Raw genomic sequence first — 16,244 nt, 5'->3', positions numbered from 1 at the left:
GACGGTTGAATAAAAGGAAATACTCTTTGAGTTCAGAAGGGTTCTGAGGGTAGAATTGTCAGCCTCATTCTAGATTCAGCCCGTGAGGTATTGCTAGCATTGAGGACATGGCCAAGTTTGGAGGAAGGCAAGTGCTGAAGGGTAGAAAATCCCCTGCTGGCATGTCTTCCTTCCCTTGACAGGCCTGCTACGAGACCCTTAGCTTTCCACTATTGGGTAGGCTTCTTGGAATCCTGAGCAAACTGAAGTTCCAATAGTTTCTCTGGCAGGCACCTTTGCCCCAAATCCCCTGGAGACCCTCACATCATCCTAAGGGAAAGAAACTGTCATTTTATATTTGCAAAGTTGTGAGTTTCTGCCCTCACCGTTCTACCTGACCTACCTCTGCTGGATGAATCTCCTTGAAATATAGCTCTGATCAGGCCACTCCCCTCCTGAGCAACCTACACTAAACAGAGTACAAGCTTCCAAGTTTGGCATCCAAGGCCTATGCCAAACATGCAACATGTAAAAGAGACCAGAATTCCAGTGGTCCCGGGGTAACAGAACTGAGACTAACTGAGGAAGTAACTAAGAGCTAGATTTTGGCTCAGTTGTAGGAAATACACTGAAGTTGCTGCAGACAAGCCATGGAATGGGCAATCTCATGGTGTCCAAGGGCTTCATACTAGTGCCCTTTAGAGTTTCACATGCTCTATCAGTCGAGAAGGGCTAGGTTATATTGTAGTAACAGTCCCCAGATTCTTAGTGCCTTAACCCAAAACAAAGGATTATATTTTATAAATGGTATGCGTCTATTTTGGGTCAGCATGGGGATTCTGCTTATCCTACCAGAGTAGCCATCATCGCAAATGTTGCCAGTTGCTATGCCAGAGAAAAACAGAGCTCTGGATGATCTTGTATAGTCGAGAAGTAGCACATACCTCTTCTACTCAAAACTCATTGATTGGGACACATGGGTGGATCAGTCGGTTGAGCATCCAACTCTTGATTTCAGCTAAGGACGTGATCCCAGGGTTGTGGAATCGAGCCCCACATGGGGCTCTGTGCTGAGTGTGGAGCCTACTTGGGATTCTCTCTCCTCTCTCTGCCCCATTCCCCAACTAATATATTCTCTCTCTCTCCGTCTCTGTCTCTCTAAAAAACAAAAAAAACTCATTGATTAATACTAGCTATGTGGCCCCACCCAACCATAGGAAGGACCGGTGCAATCCTATCAAGTGCCCAGGAGGGGAAACTGGGAATAGTTGGTGAAAAGCACTGATTACCAACACAAGGTGCATTGGATCTTATTCATTGTTACAGCTGTCCTTTGGGGGTAGTATCAAGGTCTCCAATTTATATATGAGGAAACTGTAGCCCAGGGTATTAAGTGACTTGCTCAAGGTTTCATACAACACGGTCCAGGTCTTCTGACTTCAAGATGATACAAGGAGGGCTGTATCACCCAGAAGGTTGAAAGTTGAGGAGAGCCATTCATTGAGGATGCTGCACCAAAGTTTGGAATAGGGGCCCTTTTTATGCATTCACCAGGAAGCCTGATAAGCATGCAGATAATTGGTTCCACTCCAAAGATTCTCATTCTGAAGATGCGAAGTGGAGCTAGGAACAGGCCCCGGGTGATTTTGAGGTAGGTGGTCAAGAGTCACATTTTAAGAACCACTGTTATGGGAAGTCTCACCAAGTCTGGTTTAAAAATGTTCTTTCTTAATGTTAATGTTCTGCTTAAGATTCTCTCTCTCCCTCTGCCCCTCTCCTGGCTCATGCTCTCTCTTTGTCTCTCAAAAAAATAAAAGATGTTCTTTCCTTTTGAGCTCTGTAAGCTGCAGTACTCCAATTCTTTCTATCCTAGGTTGTCCATTTTCTATCACTTTTTTCTCATCCCAGTATCCCCCACACTCCATAAGGGCTATATTGACAAAACAAAGGAACCAAGGAATAAAAGGGATTTTTATTATTTAATTTTTTTTATTCACCGTGGAACTTTAAGAATTTCTACACGGGAGTTTCTGTATGGATACAGGAAACTTGAATGGAGAGGGAAGGTCTTTGAAACTGGGTTTACATAGTAAATTTACGTAAGTTTACAAAAATAAATTAACTAAAAATTGGGGTGGGGGCATGATGGAAATTGACCTCTGCTTATTCATTTACTTAACACTATTATTAAGCATGTAGTTTGTGCAGGTATTCGATAGTATGTTTGGTTCTTGCTGTAGTCTCTATAATGCAGTTGTGGTGACCCAGTGTATTGCTTATTGATGAACTGCTATGGTAACTGGGAAAACTCATCTGGGATAGAAGTTGACAGTGCTGGGTGCTGTGAGATGTCACATGGGGCATACATACGGTAGGTTGGCTGTTATATAATGAACAAGGTTCAAGTCAGCAGTGAGGTAAGATGTGGTTATCAGGGTGAGTAGTTGTAATTTGGGTATAGTGACCATTAGCAATAGGTCCCAGAGGAGGCCCTACCGGGCAGATCTACAAAAGGCCATATGGGAGTCTCTCACCTGGAAGTCTATACAGGTTAGGTCCCTTAAGGTTAGCTGATCCACTCTCAAACAGCTATCAGAGTTATCTCTAGTGGAAGGAAAGAACATCATGGATAAGGCATGTCAGAAAGTACACAGTGTATGGTGCTTCCAGGAAGAACACCATACAGTTCTAATCAGAGAAGCTAATAACTTGGGAAGTGGGAGGTAGAGACAAAGAACAAGGAGCATAAGAGATAAGTCAAAGCTCTTAATGATCAAAAGATGCTCCTTCAAGGGGCGCCTGGGTGGCTCAGTTGGTTGAGTGTCGGACTCTTGATTTCAACTCAGGTCATGATATCATGGTTTGTGAGATCGAGCCTACACTGGGCTCCACGCTGATGGTGCAGGATTCTCTTTCTCTTTCGTGTCCCTCTCTCCTGTGCACCACAAGGCAAAACTCTTGGTTTTCTGCTCAGGTCATGGTCTCACGGTTTGTGAGTTCGAGCCCTGTATTGGACTCTGCTCTGACAGTGCGGAACCTGCTTGGGATTCTCTCTCTCCGTCTCTCTGCACCCCCGCCTCCTCTCAAAATAGATAAACTTTAAAAAAAGAAGAAGATAACCCTTTGGGAAGAAATACTTGGGTGGTTGATAATTTACATGCTTTCATATAGGAACTTGTTAAAATGAGGATAATAGTGTTCTTCTGATGATTTTACATTGAAGTGCAAAATAATAAAGAAAAAACAGGTGAAGCAAAGACAGCTTAAAAAGTATTATAGGGGCGCCTGGGTGGCGCAGTCGGTTAAGTGTCCGACTTCAGCCAGGTCACGATCTCGTGGTCCGTGAGTTCGAGCCCCGCGTCGGGCTCTGGGCTGATGGCTCAGAGCCTGGAGCCTGTTTCCGATTCTGTGTCTCCCTCTCTCTCTGCCCCTCCCCCGTTCGTGCTCTGTCTCTCTCTGTCCCAAAAATAAATAAACATTGAAAAAAAATTAAAAAAAAAAGTATTATAAATGAGCTCCTTCTAATAGGGAGCTAAAAAATTGAAAAAGATAAATGTAAACCATATGGGACACAGACGATTAGAGGGGCATCTAGTATTTGGGAGAAGGAGGCTGTATCTTAGCTAGTCACAAGAAAGGGACTGTGTGAAGGGTCAAGACCAGCTAGAAGCAATGTGATAGATGAAGTCACTGAATTCAGAGAACCCTGTACAGGTCACCAAGACCTAATGGGAAAACAGCAAAATAATTTTGTTGTTGTTATCTTTTTTTTTTTTTTTTAATGTTTATTTATTTCTGAGACAGAGAGAGAGCATGAATGGAGGAGGGGCTGAGAGAGAGGGAGACACAGAATGGGAAGCAGGCTTCAGGCTCTGAGCTGTCAGCACAGAGCCCGACACAGGGCTTGAACCCATGAACCATGAGATCATGCCTGAGCCAAAATGGGACGTTTAACCGACTAAGCCACCCAGACACCCCTATTGTTGTTATCTTATGAATGAAGCGAACCAAAAACAGTTGGAAGAGAGGGCCTAATTGAGACTGAAGTACATCTAACCCACTCAGAGTGGCCCTGGCATCAGAGCTCCTTCTTCATGCAAATGACATCATAATGAGAAGAGCAACATTTAAATTGGGAAATGAGTAATTAGAGGCAGAGCCACCTAAGGTCTGGGAAGAAGTTTGAGAGGGATGTGGAATGCAAAGATAGGAAGTCGTGAGGGAAAGAAGGAGTTCTGTGAGAGTTAAATATATATAGAAGGGTTAACTTAATCTTACCAAAAGTTCTGCTGACCTGTTTCTTTTCCCATTGACTCTGGTCAAGTCAGTTATGGGTAATAATAAATCACGTAGTTATCTCCTCTGGTTTACTTATTGTCATCATTTCCTGTAAGAACCCAGAACCTGGGAAAAACCAGTCTCACTCTCGTCGTATCTGGGGAGAGTGGACCTGGTTTTAGAGTATCCTGTCTAATATCCTGTCTAGTATCCTAAACTAGGTATCCTGTTGCTTAGAATGATTTTCTTGTCTGTTCTGTTGCCCTGAATAGTTGGAGTAGAAAAGGGGGTCAGACCAGGTATTGAGCCTTCTGAGGTCAAAGTATCCAGTCCCTATCCCCAAAGAACCCCTCAATCTAATAGAGGAAATAGAAGTCTACTGAGAGGCCTTAGAAACAGGGTGGAAGTAAACATCATTAATACCCTGGTTGTGGTCTTGAAATAGTGCTTCCATTTAAAGATACCAGGATACGGGTACCTGGGTGACTCAGTTGGTTAAGCATCTGATCATGATCTCGCATCGCAGTTCATGGGTTTGAGCCCATGTCAGGCTCTGTGCTGACAGCTCAGAGCCTGAAGCCCGCTTCAGATTCTGTGTCTCCCTTTCACTGCCCCTCCTCTCTGTCTCTCTGTCTCACTCTCTCTCAAAAATAAATAAACATTTTAAAAATATTTAAAAAAGAAAGATACCAGGACAGAAATAAACTCAATTGATTTTTGTCAAAAGTGCAAAAGCAATTCAATGGAGAAAGGATAGTCTTTTCCACAAACAGTGCTGGAACAGTTGGACAACCATAGGCCAAAAAACAAAAAACAACAAAAACAAAAAACCCAAACCTTCAACCTAAGCCTTACACTTTAATCGAAAATTAAATCAAAATGGATCACAGACCTAAATGTAAAAACTAATATTATAAAACATTTAGGAAAAGCACAGGAGAAAGTCTTCAGGATTCAGAGCTAGGTGAAGTGTTCTTAGACTTGACACCAGAAGCACATTTCATAAAAGGAAAAGTGTCAGAAGCATAGTGCTAGTGTGGTGCTGTCATAAGGATTAACAAATAGATCCATGCAACAATAAATCACCCAGAAATAGACCCACACTGTTGTCATTTGATTTTTGACAAAGGCACCAAAACAAACCAACTGGGCAGAGGAGGTTCTTTTCAGCAAATGGTGTTGGAATAACTGAATACTCACATAAAAAATTAATTTCAATCACTACCTCGTACCATAGCAAAAAATTAATTCATGATGGATCATAGACCAAAATGTAAAAATTAAAACCACAAAACTTTTAGAATATGGGGGAATATCTTCATGACATGGGAATTAGCAAAGGCTTCTCAGTTAAAAGGAATCATTTTAAAAAGGTGAGGAGTGCCTGGGTGGCTCAGTTGGTTGAGCATCCAGCTCTTGGTTTCAGCTCAGGTCATGATCCCAGGGTTGTGGGATTGAGCCCCACATCAAGCTCTGCACTGGGGGTGGAGCCTGCTTAGGATTGTCTCTCTCTCCCTCTGCCCCCTCCCCAACTCATGCTCACATTCTTTCTCTCAAATAATTAAAAAATAAAATTAAAAAGGTGAATTAGACTTCATCAAAATTTAAAACTTCTCATCAAATGATACCATTAAGAAAATGAAAAGATAAGCTACAGACTGGGAGAAAATATTCACAAAACATCTGTCTGGCAAAGATTACATTAAAAAGTCCTATAATTGAATAATTAAAAAAAAAAAACCCCAACTAGAAAAAAATAAATGTTAACACACTTCTAAAAGGAGATTTATGAATGGCAGTAAGTACATGAAAAAGTGCTCAACGTCATTAGTCATGAGGGAAGTGAGAATTAAAACCAAAATGAGATGCCATTACATCCCCCCAGAATGATAGAATTAGACCAACAACCATAAATGGTAGTGAAGTTGTAAAGCAACAGTATTTCTTACACATTCTCGGTGAGAGTGTAAAATGTGCAACTTCTTTGGAAAAAAGACCCAGCAATTCCATTTGTAGGTATTTACTCAAGAGAAATTAAAACATATGTCCACAAAGCACTTGCCTAAGAATACTAACAGCATTACTCATAATCGCCCCAAATTGGAAACAGTTCAGTTTTCCATCTATAGGAGAACTGATTTTTTAAAACTGTGATATGTTAATGTACAATGAAATAACTACTGAGCAATAAAAAGGGACGAGCTACTGATGCATGCAACAAAATGAATAAGTATCAAAAATGTTATACTAGGCAAAAGAAGTCTTAACACAAAAGAATACATATGGCGTGTTTCCATTTATATGAAATTCTAGAACAGACAAAACTAATCTATAGTAGAAAAGTCACAACAATGGTTGCCTCTTGGGATTTGGGGTAGGAATTGACAGAAGAGTCATGAGGGAATATTCTATTTTTGATACGGTTTGAGATTATATGCGTGAATGCACTTGTCAAGATTCTGCAGATGTGCACTGTGGCACATCCACACCGTGAAATGTTCCTCAGCTTTACAGAGGAACAAAGTACTGATGCACACAACTTGAATGAATCTCCAGGGAATTATGCAGAGTGCAAAAAAGCCAATCCCAAGAGATTAGGTATTGTATAATTCCATTTACACATATCTTTGAATTGACACAGTTTTAGAAATGGGAGACAGATGAATGGTTGTCAGGGATTAAGAACAGGGAAGAGGAGTCAGCAGGGTGGTAGGTGTGATCATAAAAGAGTAACACGAGGGATCTTGTGTCAGAATTTTTCAGCGTCTTGACTGTGGGAGTGGATACAGGAACCGACACAGGTGGTAAGATTGCATAGAACGTAATATAGACACAAAAATGAGTACAAGTGAAACGGGAGATCTGATTAAGTTGGTAGATTGTGCCAGTGTCACTATGCTGGCTGTGATCATAGTCTTGCACAATGTTACCACTGAGGGAAACTAGGAATGTAAACAAGAGCTGTCTCTTATTTCTTACAAGTGCATGTGGACCGACGGTTATCTACAATTATCTCAATAAAACTTCAAAAAAAAATTCGGGGCACCCCAGGTGGCTCAGTCGGTTAAGCGTCCAGCTCTTGATTTCGGCTCAGGTTCATGGGATCAAACCCCATGGCAGGCTCTGCGCTGAGAGCATAGAGGGATTCTCTCTCTCTCTCTCTCTCTACCCCTGCCCCACCTGTGCTCTCTCTCCCTCAAAATAAATAAACATTAAAAAAAAAAAACACAAATTCTTAGAGAAATGTCTGATGCCATGTCTGGGCAGTAAATGTAAAAAATGAGTCAGGGACATCTTGACACCACATAGCAAGGAAGCTATCAAAGATGACTGAAGTTGTATCAAAATGACTGAGGAACCAAATTGAGGCCAAAGATGGCTCAATTTGAGCTTCAGTAAGAATAGTAATTTCAGACTTGAACCCTTTAAAATAGGTTTAAAGCCATGAGTTTGTACTAATGGTTTACACACACACACACACACACACGCACACATGCTAGTTACCTTCAAAGAATAACAGGGAACTAGTTCTTTGTCTTGAAACCTGGAAAATAAAAGGAAAGAGGCCTTTCCTAAGTGTACAGTAAAATTGGATAACCAAATGTTAGATGAGGAGCAGCATCTCCTAATGCAATTACTTCAGCAAAGAAATGAACCCAGTGATACAATTAGTAGAGCATCACCATTTTGCTACCTCCAGTAAATTTATGTATCTAAGCATTGGGCATTGGTGAATACGAACATCAAAAAAGAGACAGCCAGGATTGTGGATACTTTATGATAAAAAGACACAATGCCACTGGTAGGCTTGCTAAAGAGAACAAACCTGAGCCTGCTGAAGCCTCTGGATCCAGCTGCCAATATGCAGGAAATCCAGACGATAGGGTAACAAATTGAACTCTTAAGAAAGCATATAGTCAGCAAAATTCAGACTGAGAAACTGGTCAGATGGTTGAGGTTCTTCGACAGGCAACTTGTAAAAAAGGGGGGGGTGGGCAGGAGAATGGATGGAGAACCTGTGGGTGGAACGAGAATCAAACACACATCGACCTAAAAACCTGAGGACAAAACAGATTCTAGTATCTAAGGAGACATACTTAGGTGGTAAAAGCACAAAGACCTAAGGAAGTGATTACTACAGAATCAAGAATATGTGTATCTTTATGGGGAGGATCGCAATGGGGCACATGGGGAGGCTTCTAGAGTGGCTGACAAAATTCTGGTTTGTTTTTAACATTTTTTTTTAAGTAATCTTGAATTCACAGCCCTGAGAGCAAGAGTCACATGCTCCACTTACTGAGTGGGCCAGGCTCCCCAAAATTCTGTTTTTTGATGTAGGTTAGTAGGATGTTTGCCTTGTAAAACAATTCACTAAACTCTACATTTGCTCTGTGTAATCCATTTTGATTTACACTTTTTTTTTAAGTTTATTTATTTTGAGAGAGAGCACACTTGAACGAGAAGTAAAGGGCGGGGGGGGGGGGGGGGGGAGAGAGAGAGAGAGAGAGAGAGAGAGAGAGAGAGAGAGAGAGAGAGAGATTGATTGATTCCTAAGCAGCTCCATGCTGTCAATGCAGGGACCATACTCACAAACCATGAGATCATGACCTGAGAGGAAACCAAGAGTCAGAAGCTTAACCAAGTGAGCCATGCAGGCACCCCTTGATTTACACTTTAAAAAGGCTGTGATAGAACAGTTCTCAGATGGCTATGGGGTGCCAGAGGAGCCACTAAATGTCTGAGGAGAGAGGATGAAGAAAGGCCCTCTGAACAAGGTGGTGTTGGGAGAGTAGCATAGATGGGACAAATGTCAGTGGTGAGGCTCGAGAAATAGATAAGCTCATGACCTGTCATCTGTACTAGGTTTTATCCTGGAAGCCATGGGGAGCCATTGAGGAATTCTAAGCTGACAAGTGGCATGACCAGGTTTATATTTTAAAAAGATTCCATTGGTGGCTGAATGTGAAGTGGATTGAATGGAGGAGGCAGGGCTGGTTCCAGGGAGACCAATTGAGAATCACCTGTGGTAATCCAAACTAAAGATGGTGAAGCCAGAAACACCATGGTGACAGAAAGTGGAGAGAGGAAAGGACTGATTTGAGAGTGCTAAAGGAGGTGGAAATACCAGACTCGAGAGACTATCTGGGACAGAAGTAGAGAAAAGAAATCAGTTACCAACAGGAGCAGTGGAAGATGATGGTGCCATTAATTGGGACATGGAATAAAGTGGTAGAACAGGGGTGGAGAGATGATAATCTATACTATTTTTTAAATTGAGATAGTTTGCATACAATAAAATGCACAAAACAGAAGCATACAATGCAGTGAGTTTTTTCAGATGTCTGCACCCATGTGACTCACGTACCAGTGAAGATGTAAATATTTCCTTCACTCCTGAAGTTTCTTTGTGACCCCTTTAAGCACTGTTCTGATTTTTTTTTTTAAGTTTATTTTTATTTTGTAGGGGGGGTGGGGAGGGAGAGAATCCCAAGCAGGCTCCACTCTGTCAATGCAGAGCTTGAGGCAGTGCTCAGTCTCATGAACCGTGAGATTATGACCTGAGGTGATCAAGAGGCAGCCGGTCAACCAACTGAGCCACCCAGGCACCCCAAGCACTGTTCTGATTTTTATCACTATAGATTATTTTGGCTGCTTTTGAACTTTACCTGTGTGGAATCATACAATACGTTGTCTTTTGTGACTGGTTTCTTTTGCTTAACATATTTTTGTGGCTCACCTGTGTATTGTATATGTCAGTAATTCATCTCCTTACCTGCTGAATAGTATTGCATTGCATGAATACACCACAATTTGTTTATCTACTCTTCTGGTGGTGGTCATTTGGGTTGTTTCCAGTTTTTGTTTGGTTATTTTACTATTATGAATAAAGCCTCTGTAGACATTCTGATATAAGTCTTTTCATAGGTGTACATTTTCATTTATCTCCAATAAATATCTAGGTCATAGCATAGGTGTATGTTTAATGACAGAAGAGACTACTAGCTTTCTAAAGCGATTATAGTATTTTATGCTCCTACCAGCAATGTGTGAGAGTTCTGGTTGCTTCACATCTTGGTGCTTTGATGCTTTTAGGGTTTTCAGTTTCAGCCAATGTAGTGAGTGTAACACACACATCTCTGTCATTATGGTTTTAACATAAATCAAGTAATGAATACTAATGATGTTGAACAGCTCTTCTTGAACTTTTTGGCCATTAGTTTTTCTTTTGTGAAGTTTCTGTTCAAATCTTTGCCTGTTTTTTGTTGAATTGTTGTTGTCGAGCTGTAGGATTTCTTGATCTTTTCTGGATACAAGCCCTTTGTCCTATACATGCACTGCAAAAATTCTCTCCTGTTCTTTCATTTGTCTTTTCCTTTTTTTTTTCATTTCTTAACTTTTTTTTTTTTTTTTTTTTTGAGAGAGAGAATGTGTGCACGTTCACGGATGGAGGAGGGCGGCACTGAGAGAGAGAATCCCAAGCAGGCAGAGCCTGACACTGGGCTTGATCCTATGAACTGAGAATCACAACCTTAGTTGGACACTCAACTGACTGAGCCACCCTGGTGCCCCAGTCTTTTCATTTTCTTAATAATGCCTTTTGAAATTCTTTTTTTTTTTTTTAACGTTTATTTATTTTTGAGACAGAGAGAGACAGAGCATGAATGGGGGAGGGTCAGAGAGAGAGGAAGACACAGAATCCGAAACGGGCTCCAGGCTCTGAGCGGCTAGCACAGAGCCCGACGCGGGGCTTGAACTCACGGACCGTGAGATCATGACCTGAGCCGAAGTCGGATGCTTAACCGACTGAGCCACCCAGGCGCCCCAATAATGCCTTTTGATGAGCAGAAAATTTTAATTTTGAGGTAAATTTTAATTTATTGATTTTTGTCTTTTTATGATTAGTACCTTTTGTGCTCTCAGAAATCTTTGCCTATCCCAAGGTTGCATATTTTCTTATGTTTTCTTCTAGAAGCTTTATAGATTTGTTTTTTGTGCTGAGGTCTAAAATCAGTCTTAAACTTTTGTATATGGTATGTGTCAAAAGTTCATTTTTTTCATATGTAGGTCAAGTTTCCCAACACCAATTGATGAAGACTTTTGTTTATCCATTGAATTGCATTGATATTTTGTCAAAAGTTAGTTGCTCAGTACACATATTTGTTCTGAACTCTATTTTCCTCATGCCCATACCACACTGTCTTGTGGCTGACGTGTTGAGGAAGTCTAGATTATGTTGTCTTTTTGTTTTTGTTGAGTGTTAAATTGTATTCTACAGTTCAGTTACTGGCAGAACCCTTTGATCCTATCAGGCTTGCTTTTATTCTTCCAATTTGAATATGTCCCTGTGGTATGTACTTTCTGAGTCTCGGTGTGAGACTCCATATTCTGGACTGGACTTGCATTGGCTCCCAGCTCTGTGTGATCTCTAGTACCCCCATTTACCCTGTAGCAGGTGATCTCTACTAGGTCCCATGAAGACTTGCCCTGTGCTTGTGCAGTCCAGCCTTGAACCAAGAAACTGCCCACCCACCTCACCCTGCCTCACAGATTCCAGGCACTCAAGCATCACAGAACTCAGATCTTCCTGCTCAGTGAGACTGCCACTCTGCTTGGGCATTGTCTCTCTACCCCACTACGAGAAGGTGCCCTGAGTGAAAGCTAGGACAGTCACACGCTCCCCTCCTGTGTTTCCCTTCTCTCCAAGATTACAGCCCTGCACAGCTTGCTGTTCAGTGCCTGAAAGCATATATTCAGAGCAACTTTATAGTTTTTTTTTTTTAAGTTTATTTATTTATTTTGGGAGAGAGAGTTGGGGGGAGGGGCAGAGATGGAGAGAGAGGATCCCAAGCAGTCTCCGCACTCAGCATGGAGCCTGACACAGGGCTTGATCTCATGACTTTGAGATCATGACCTGAGCCAAATTCAAGAGTCAGGTGTTTAATCAACTGAGCCACCCAGGTGCCCCCAGAGCAACTTTATAGTTTTTCATGGCAGGAGGGAGAATCTAGTTCCAGTTATTTTGTCATGGCCAGAAGTGGAAGTTGAGGTTCTGGTTTGGAGACAATGCTGAATTTTTAGTATCTGTGGAACATACAGATAGAAATGCTCAGCAGGCAATTGGGTACCCATGTATGGAAGGCCTGAGAGAGACTATTGGGGCTAGAGATTCAGATTTTGTAGTTGAAGCCAAGGGATATGATCACCTAGCTATACGTACTTTCTTACAATAGTTAGAGAAGGAGGGAAGACCAATTTTCTGGGGGTACCTGGGTGGCTCAGTCTTAGCTTAAAGCATTTGGCTTCGGCTCAGGTCATGATCTCATGGTTCATGAGTCAAGCCCCACATTGGGCTCTCTGCTGTCAGCTTGGAGCCTGCTTCAGATCCTCTGTCCCTTCTCTCTCTACCCCTCCCCCTCTAGTTCTCTCTCTCTCTCCCTCTTGCTCTCTTGAAATGAATAAAAAAAAAAAACACTTTTGTCTTAAAAAGCCTAAGAGGTATGGCTAAAGAAGGAGGTGAGGAACGGGACATGGGTGTCACAGAGACCCATTCACACTGTGAATAAAGCAGTGTTCATTTGAGAGAGTGACAGCTATCAGGAGCCCAGTCTTTGCTCTGTAATGCTTACCAGTCCAGAGCCCAGCTTTTCTCCATTGCTGCTGAGGACTTAGTAAAGTGTCACTGGGTGATCGTTGTAGAAAAACCTACCTACCCAGGCCCTCATACCAATCTGTAAAGGTAAAGTCACACCTGTCATGATGACGCTCAGAAATCTTGCAGACATAATCACACATTTGTGCTTCTAGCCTTCCTGGGCCTAGATAGGTGACGGGTATGATCATCATTTCCATAAAATGGGGAGGAAAACCAAGGCCCTGAAGAGGTTAACAACTGGATTACAGTTGGCTGTGAAGTCTGCCCTATTTCCAGTTTGAGTTTCTAGTTGTCTAGAGCCTTTATAGGGTTTCAGACTTGGAAGTTGCTCTAGGTCATCTAACACAGTCCTCTTGTTTTTTAGGTGGGGAAATTGACACTCATAAATGAGAGGGCTTTAGCTAGGTATAAATGACAGAAATTCAATGAAGCCAACTTAACCAAAAAGGAGAATTTATCACAAGAGCACAGAGCTAGCTGATGGAATTCAAAAGGCAAGGATAAAGCTGAGCCTTAAGCATAGGCTGGAGCCGTGACCTGGAGTGCCATAGAGGAACTGGCATGGTTTCTGCCCTTTTCTCTGCTCATTTCTTTGTCTCCAATTCGTTCTTCTCTCAATATAGACTAGCTTCTTCTGCCCTTCCTCCCCCTCTCCCCGCCCCAAAGAAAATGGTCATTAGCAACTCTTCCTGAGTTTATGGCTCAAGAAAGAAGCCTTTCATTCTTCTCCATTCAGGAAAGAAGTCAACCTGATTCTAGAGTTGCAAATCCTATTCCAGTGGAGATTTCAGTGGTCCAGTTGGAGCCATCCAGCATCCCAACTATATGCTGCTAAGGGCCTGGGGAGTAGTGTTCCACAGACAGAGCTACCAGGGAGCTCTGCATCTCTAAACATGTGGGGTAAATTGTTGGTGGGGCAGAAAGCAAGGGCGCAGATGGCTGGGCAGCCAGCATGGTAGGTGTTTAGGACACAGGGTTGCATCAGTAACCAGCCACAGAGCCAGGACCAAAACTCACAGCCTGACCCAGCATCAGCCTTTCCTGAGGCTGCCTCACATGGGAGTACAGTGTAATTATGTGATCTGGTAATGAAGAGAGGCAGACAGACGGACACTCACTGCCTCAGTTCTCATTCCTCTTGCGGTGAAGAAATAGAGGTCCCTTCCCTGGGAGTCTGGGAAGTCCAGAGCTCTAGGACTGAAACAGTGAAAGGTGGGTTCCCTTCTGTATTAGTCCAAAACCTTGTTACAAGTCATAGAAACCCAAATCAAACTAACTTGAGCAAAAAAGGGAATTTATTAGAAGGCCATTGAGGTACCTCCTGGAAGTGAGGAAAGAACTGCATATTCCAGAGCAGCTTCAGGAGTGTGGAGTCAGTACCACCAGGACACATATACATGTGATCGCTTTTTTTCTTTCTTTCTCAATTTTCATCTTTCATCTCCTCATCTCTGCCTGGCTCTGGTACCCACAAGGTTCTTTCCACAAGTGGGGAAAATGGCTGAACAGCAGTTTGGGGGTTATATCCTTACAGTTTCCGACCAAGAGAAAAGAGAGTCTTGCCTGCTGATTCCAGGTGGAACAATCCCAGAGGAGGATTCTGATTGAGGGGATAGAGCTCTATGATTGGCTGGGCCCTGTTCTCTTGCACACCCTTGGGGTCACGAGAAGGCAGGGAACATTTTAAGAAGAGGAACTGGGGGCACCTGGGTGGCTCAGTCGGTTAAGCGGCCGACTTCGGCTCAGGTCATGATCTCGCAGTCCGTGAGTTCGAGCCCCGCGTCGGGCTCTGTGCTGACAGCTCAGAGCCTGGAGCCTGTTTCAGATTCTGTGTCTCCCTCTCTCTGACCCTCCCCCGTTCATGCTCTGTCTCTCTCTGTCTCAAAAATAAATAAACGTTAAAAAAAAAAAAAAAAAAGAGGAACTGTAAGAGGGGTCAACAAAAACCTCTTTGGTTTTGTGTTTGCTCCAGGTGACCATGGAGGCCGGTGGTCTCCCCTTGGAGCTGTGGCGCATGATCTTAGCCTATCTGCACCTTCCCGACCTGGGCCGTTGCAGCCTGGTGTGCAGAGCCTGGTATGACCTGATCCTCAGTCTCGACAGCACCCGCTGGCGGCAGCTGTGTCTGGGATGCACCGAATGCCGCCACCCAAACTGGCCCAACCAGCCCGATGTGGAGCCTGAGTCTTGGAGGGAGGCCTTCAAGCAACATTACCTTGCCTCTAAGACATGGACCAAGAATGCCCTGGACTTGGAGTCCTCTGTCTGCTTTTCTCTATTTCGCCGGAGGAGGGAACGCCGTACCCTGAGTGTTGGGCCAGGCCATGAGTTTGACAGCCTGGGCAGTGCCTTGGCCATGGCTAGCCTGTATGACCGAATTGTGCTATTCCCAGGTGTGTATGAAGAGCAAGGTGAAATCATCCTGAAGGTACCCGTGGAGATCGTAGGCCACGGGAAGTTGGGTGAAGTGGCCCTGCTAGCCAGCATTGATCAGCACTGCTCCACCACACGCCTGTGCAACCTTGTCTTCATGCCGGCCTGGTTCTCCCCTTTCATGTTTAAGGTGGGTGTCCATATCCAGATAGGTGGCCTCTCCAGTCCTGACCCTGGGCTTTGGCCTCTTTTTAGTGGGTTTGCAACCCCTTTTTGTTGGAATTAAGAGTTTTGTCGTTATTCCTGTAACACGCTCCTCTGCACCAGTTAAGAAATGGGCACAGTAACAATCAACATTCTGCTTTATTCCTGGCAAAACTGTATTAAAAAATAAGCCAAGGACTCAGAACCCGAACTGCTTTGTACTCCTCTTCCCCACTGGACGCACTTGAACCACAGGGGAGTAGCTAGGTGGGAAAGCCAGGTCTGGGAGTATGCCACATGGTCACAGGAAGCAGAGAACAACACTTCATGCTCAGAGATAGGCAAAGCCAGGGGAGGCTATGCAGGACCAATGACCTTTAGCATGTCAGCCCCACCCTGTGAAGGAGGATCAAGGAAGGTCAGGCTTTCACCAAGAGTGACTTGAGAGAGGCTCAGGAAATACCAGCCCAACACATATCCTCTGGTAACACAGAGCACACAGGTTGTATTCAAAGCAACGTATGTATTGATGCATTGGTAGGTCCTGGCAGAGCGGTTTACAGCTTTACCTTGCATAGAAACATTGTAATATGTAAACTTTGTACCTAATCAATAATAATTATGTTGCCACTATTCTACCAGTAACAACAAATTGTCCCTCAAGTTTGTAATGATCACTATACTACCAGTCGTTTATGGTGCACTGACTGTGTGCCTGGCATATGCTTTACAGCCATTAGTAAGATGTGTAGTGTCA

General features: G+C 43.1%; 1 protein-coding gene across 3 annotated transcripts in view; it reads left to right on the top strand.

Moving 5' to 3' along the window:
* The window catches only part of FBXO10 (F-box protein 10), a 55,476-nt gene that overhangs the window by 13,463 nt on the left and 25,769 nt on the right, over positions 1-16,244 (top strand). For 2 of the 3 annotated variants that reach the window (XM_006939295.5, XM_003995643.6), the window contains one exon: positions 14,883-15,473. In XM_006939295.5, coding sequence (XP_006939357.1) covers positions 14,883-15,473 — 591 coding nt within the window. Of the gene's footprint in view, positions 1-1,407; positions 1,631-14,882; positions 15,474-16,244 lie in introns of all 3 variants that reach the window. The other variant, XM_045042833.1, reaches the window with a different exon arrangement.

The sequence above is a fragment of the Felis catus genome, chromosome D4 (assembly GCF_018350175.1).
Source record: "Felis catus isolate Fca126 chromosome D4, F.catus_Fca126_mat1.0, whole genome shotgun sequence".
Lineage (NCBI taxonomy): Eukaryota > Metazoa > Chordata > Mammalia > Carnivora > Felidae > Felis > Felis catus.
Note: the sequence above shows the minus strand (reverse complement) of the source record. Positions and strands in the feature narration are given on the sequence as shown.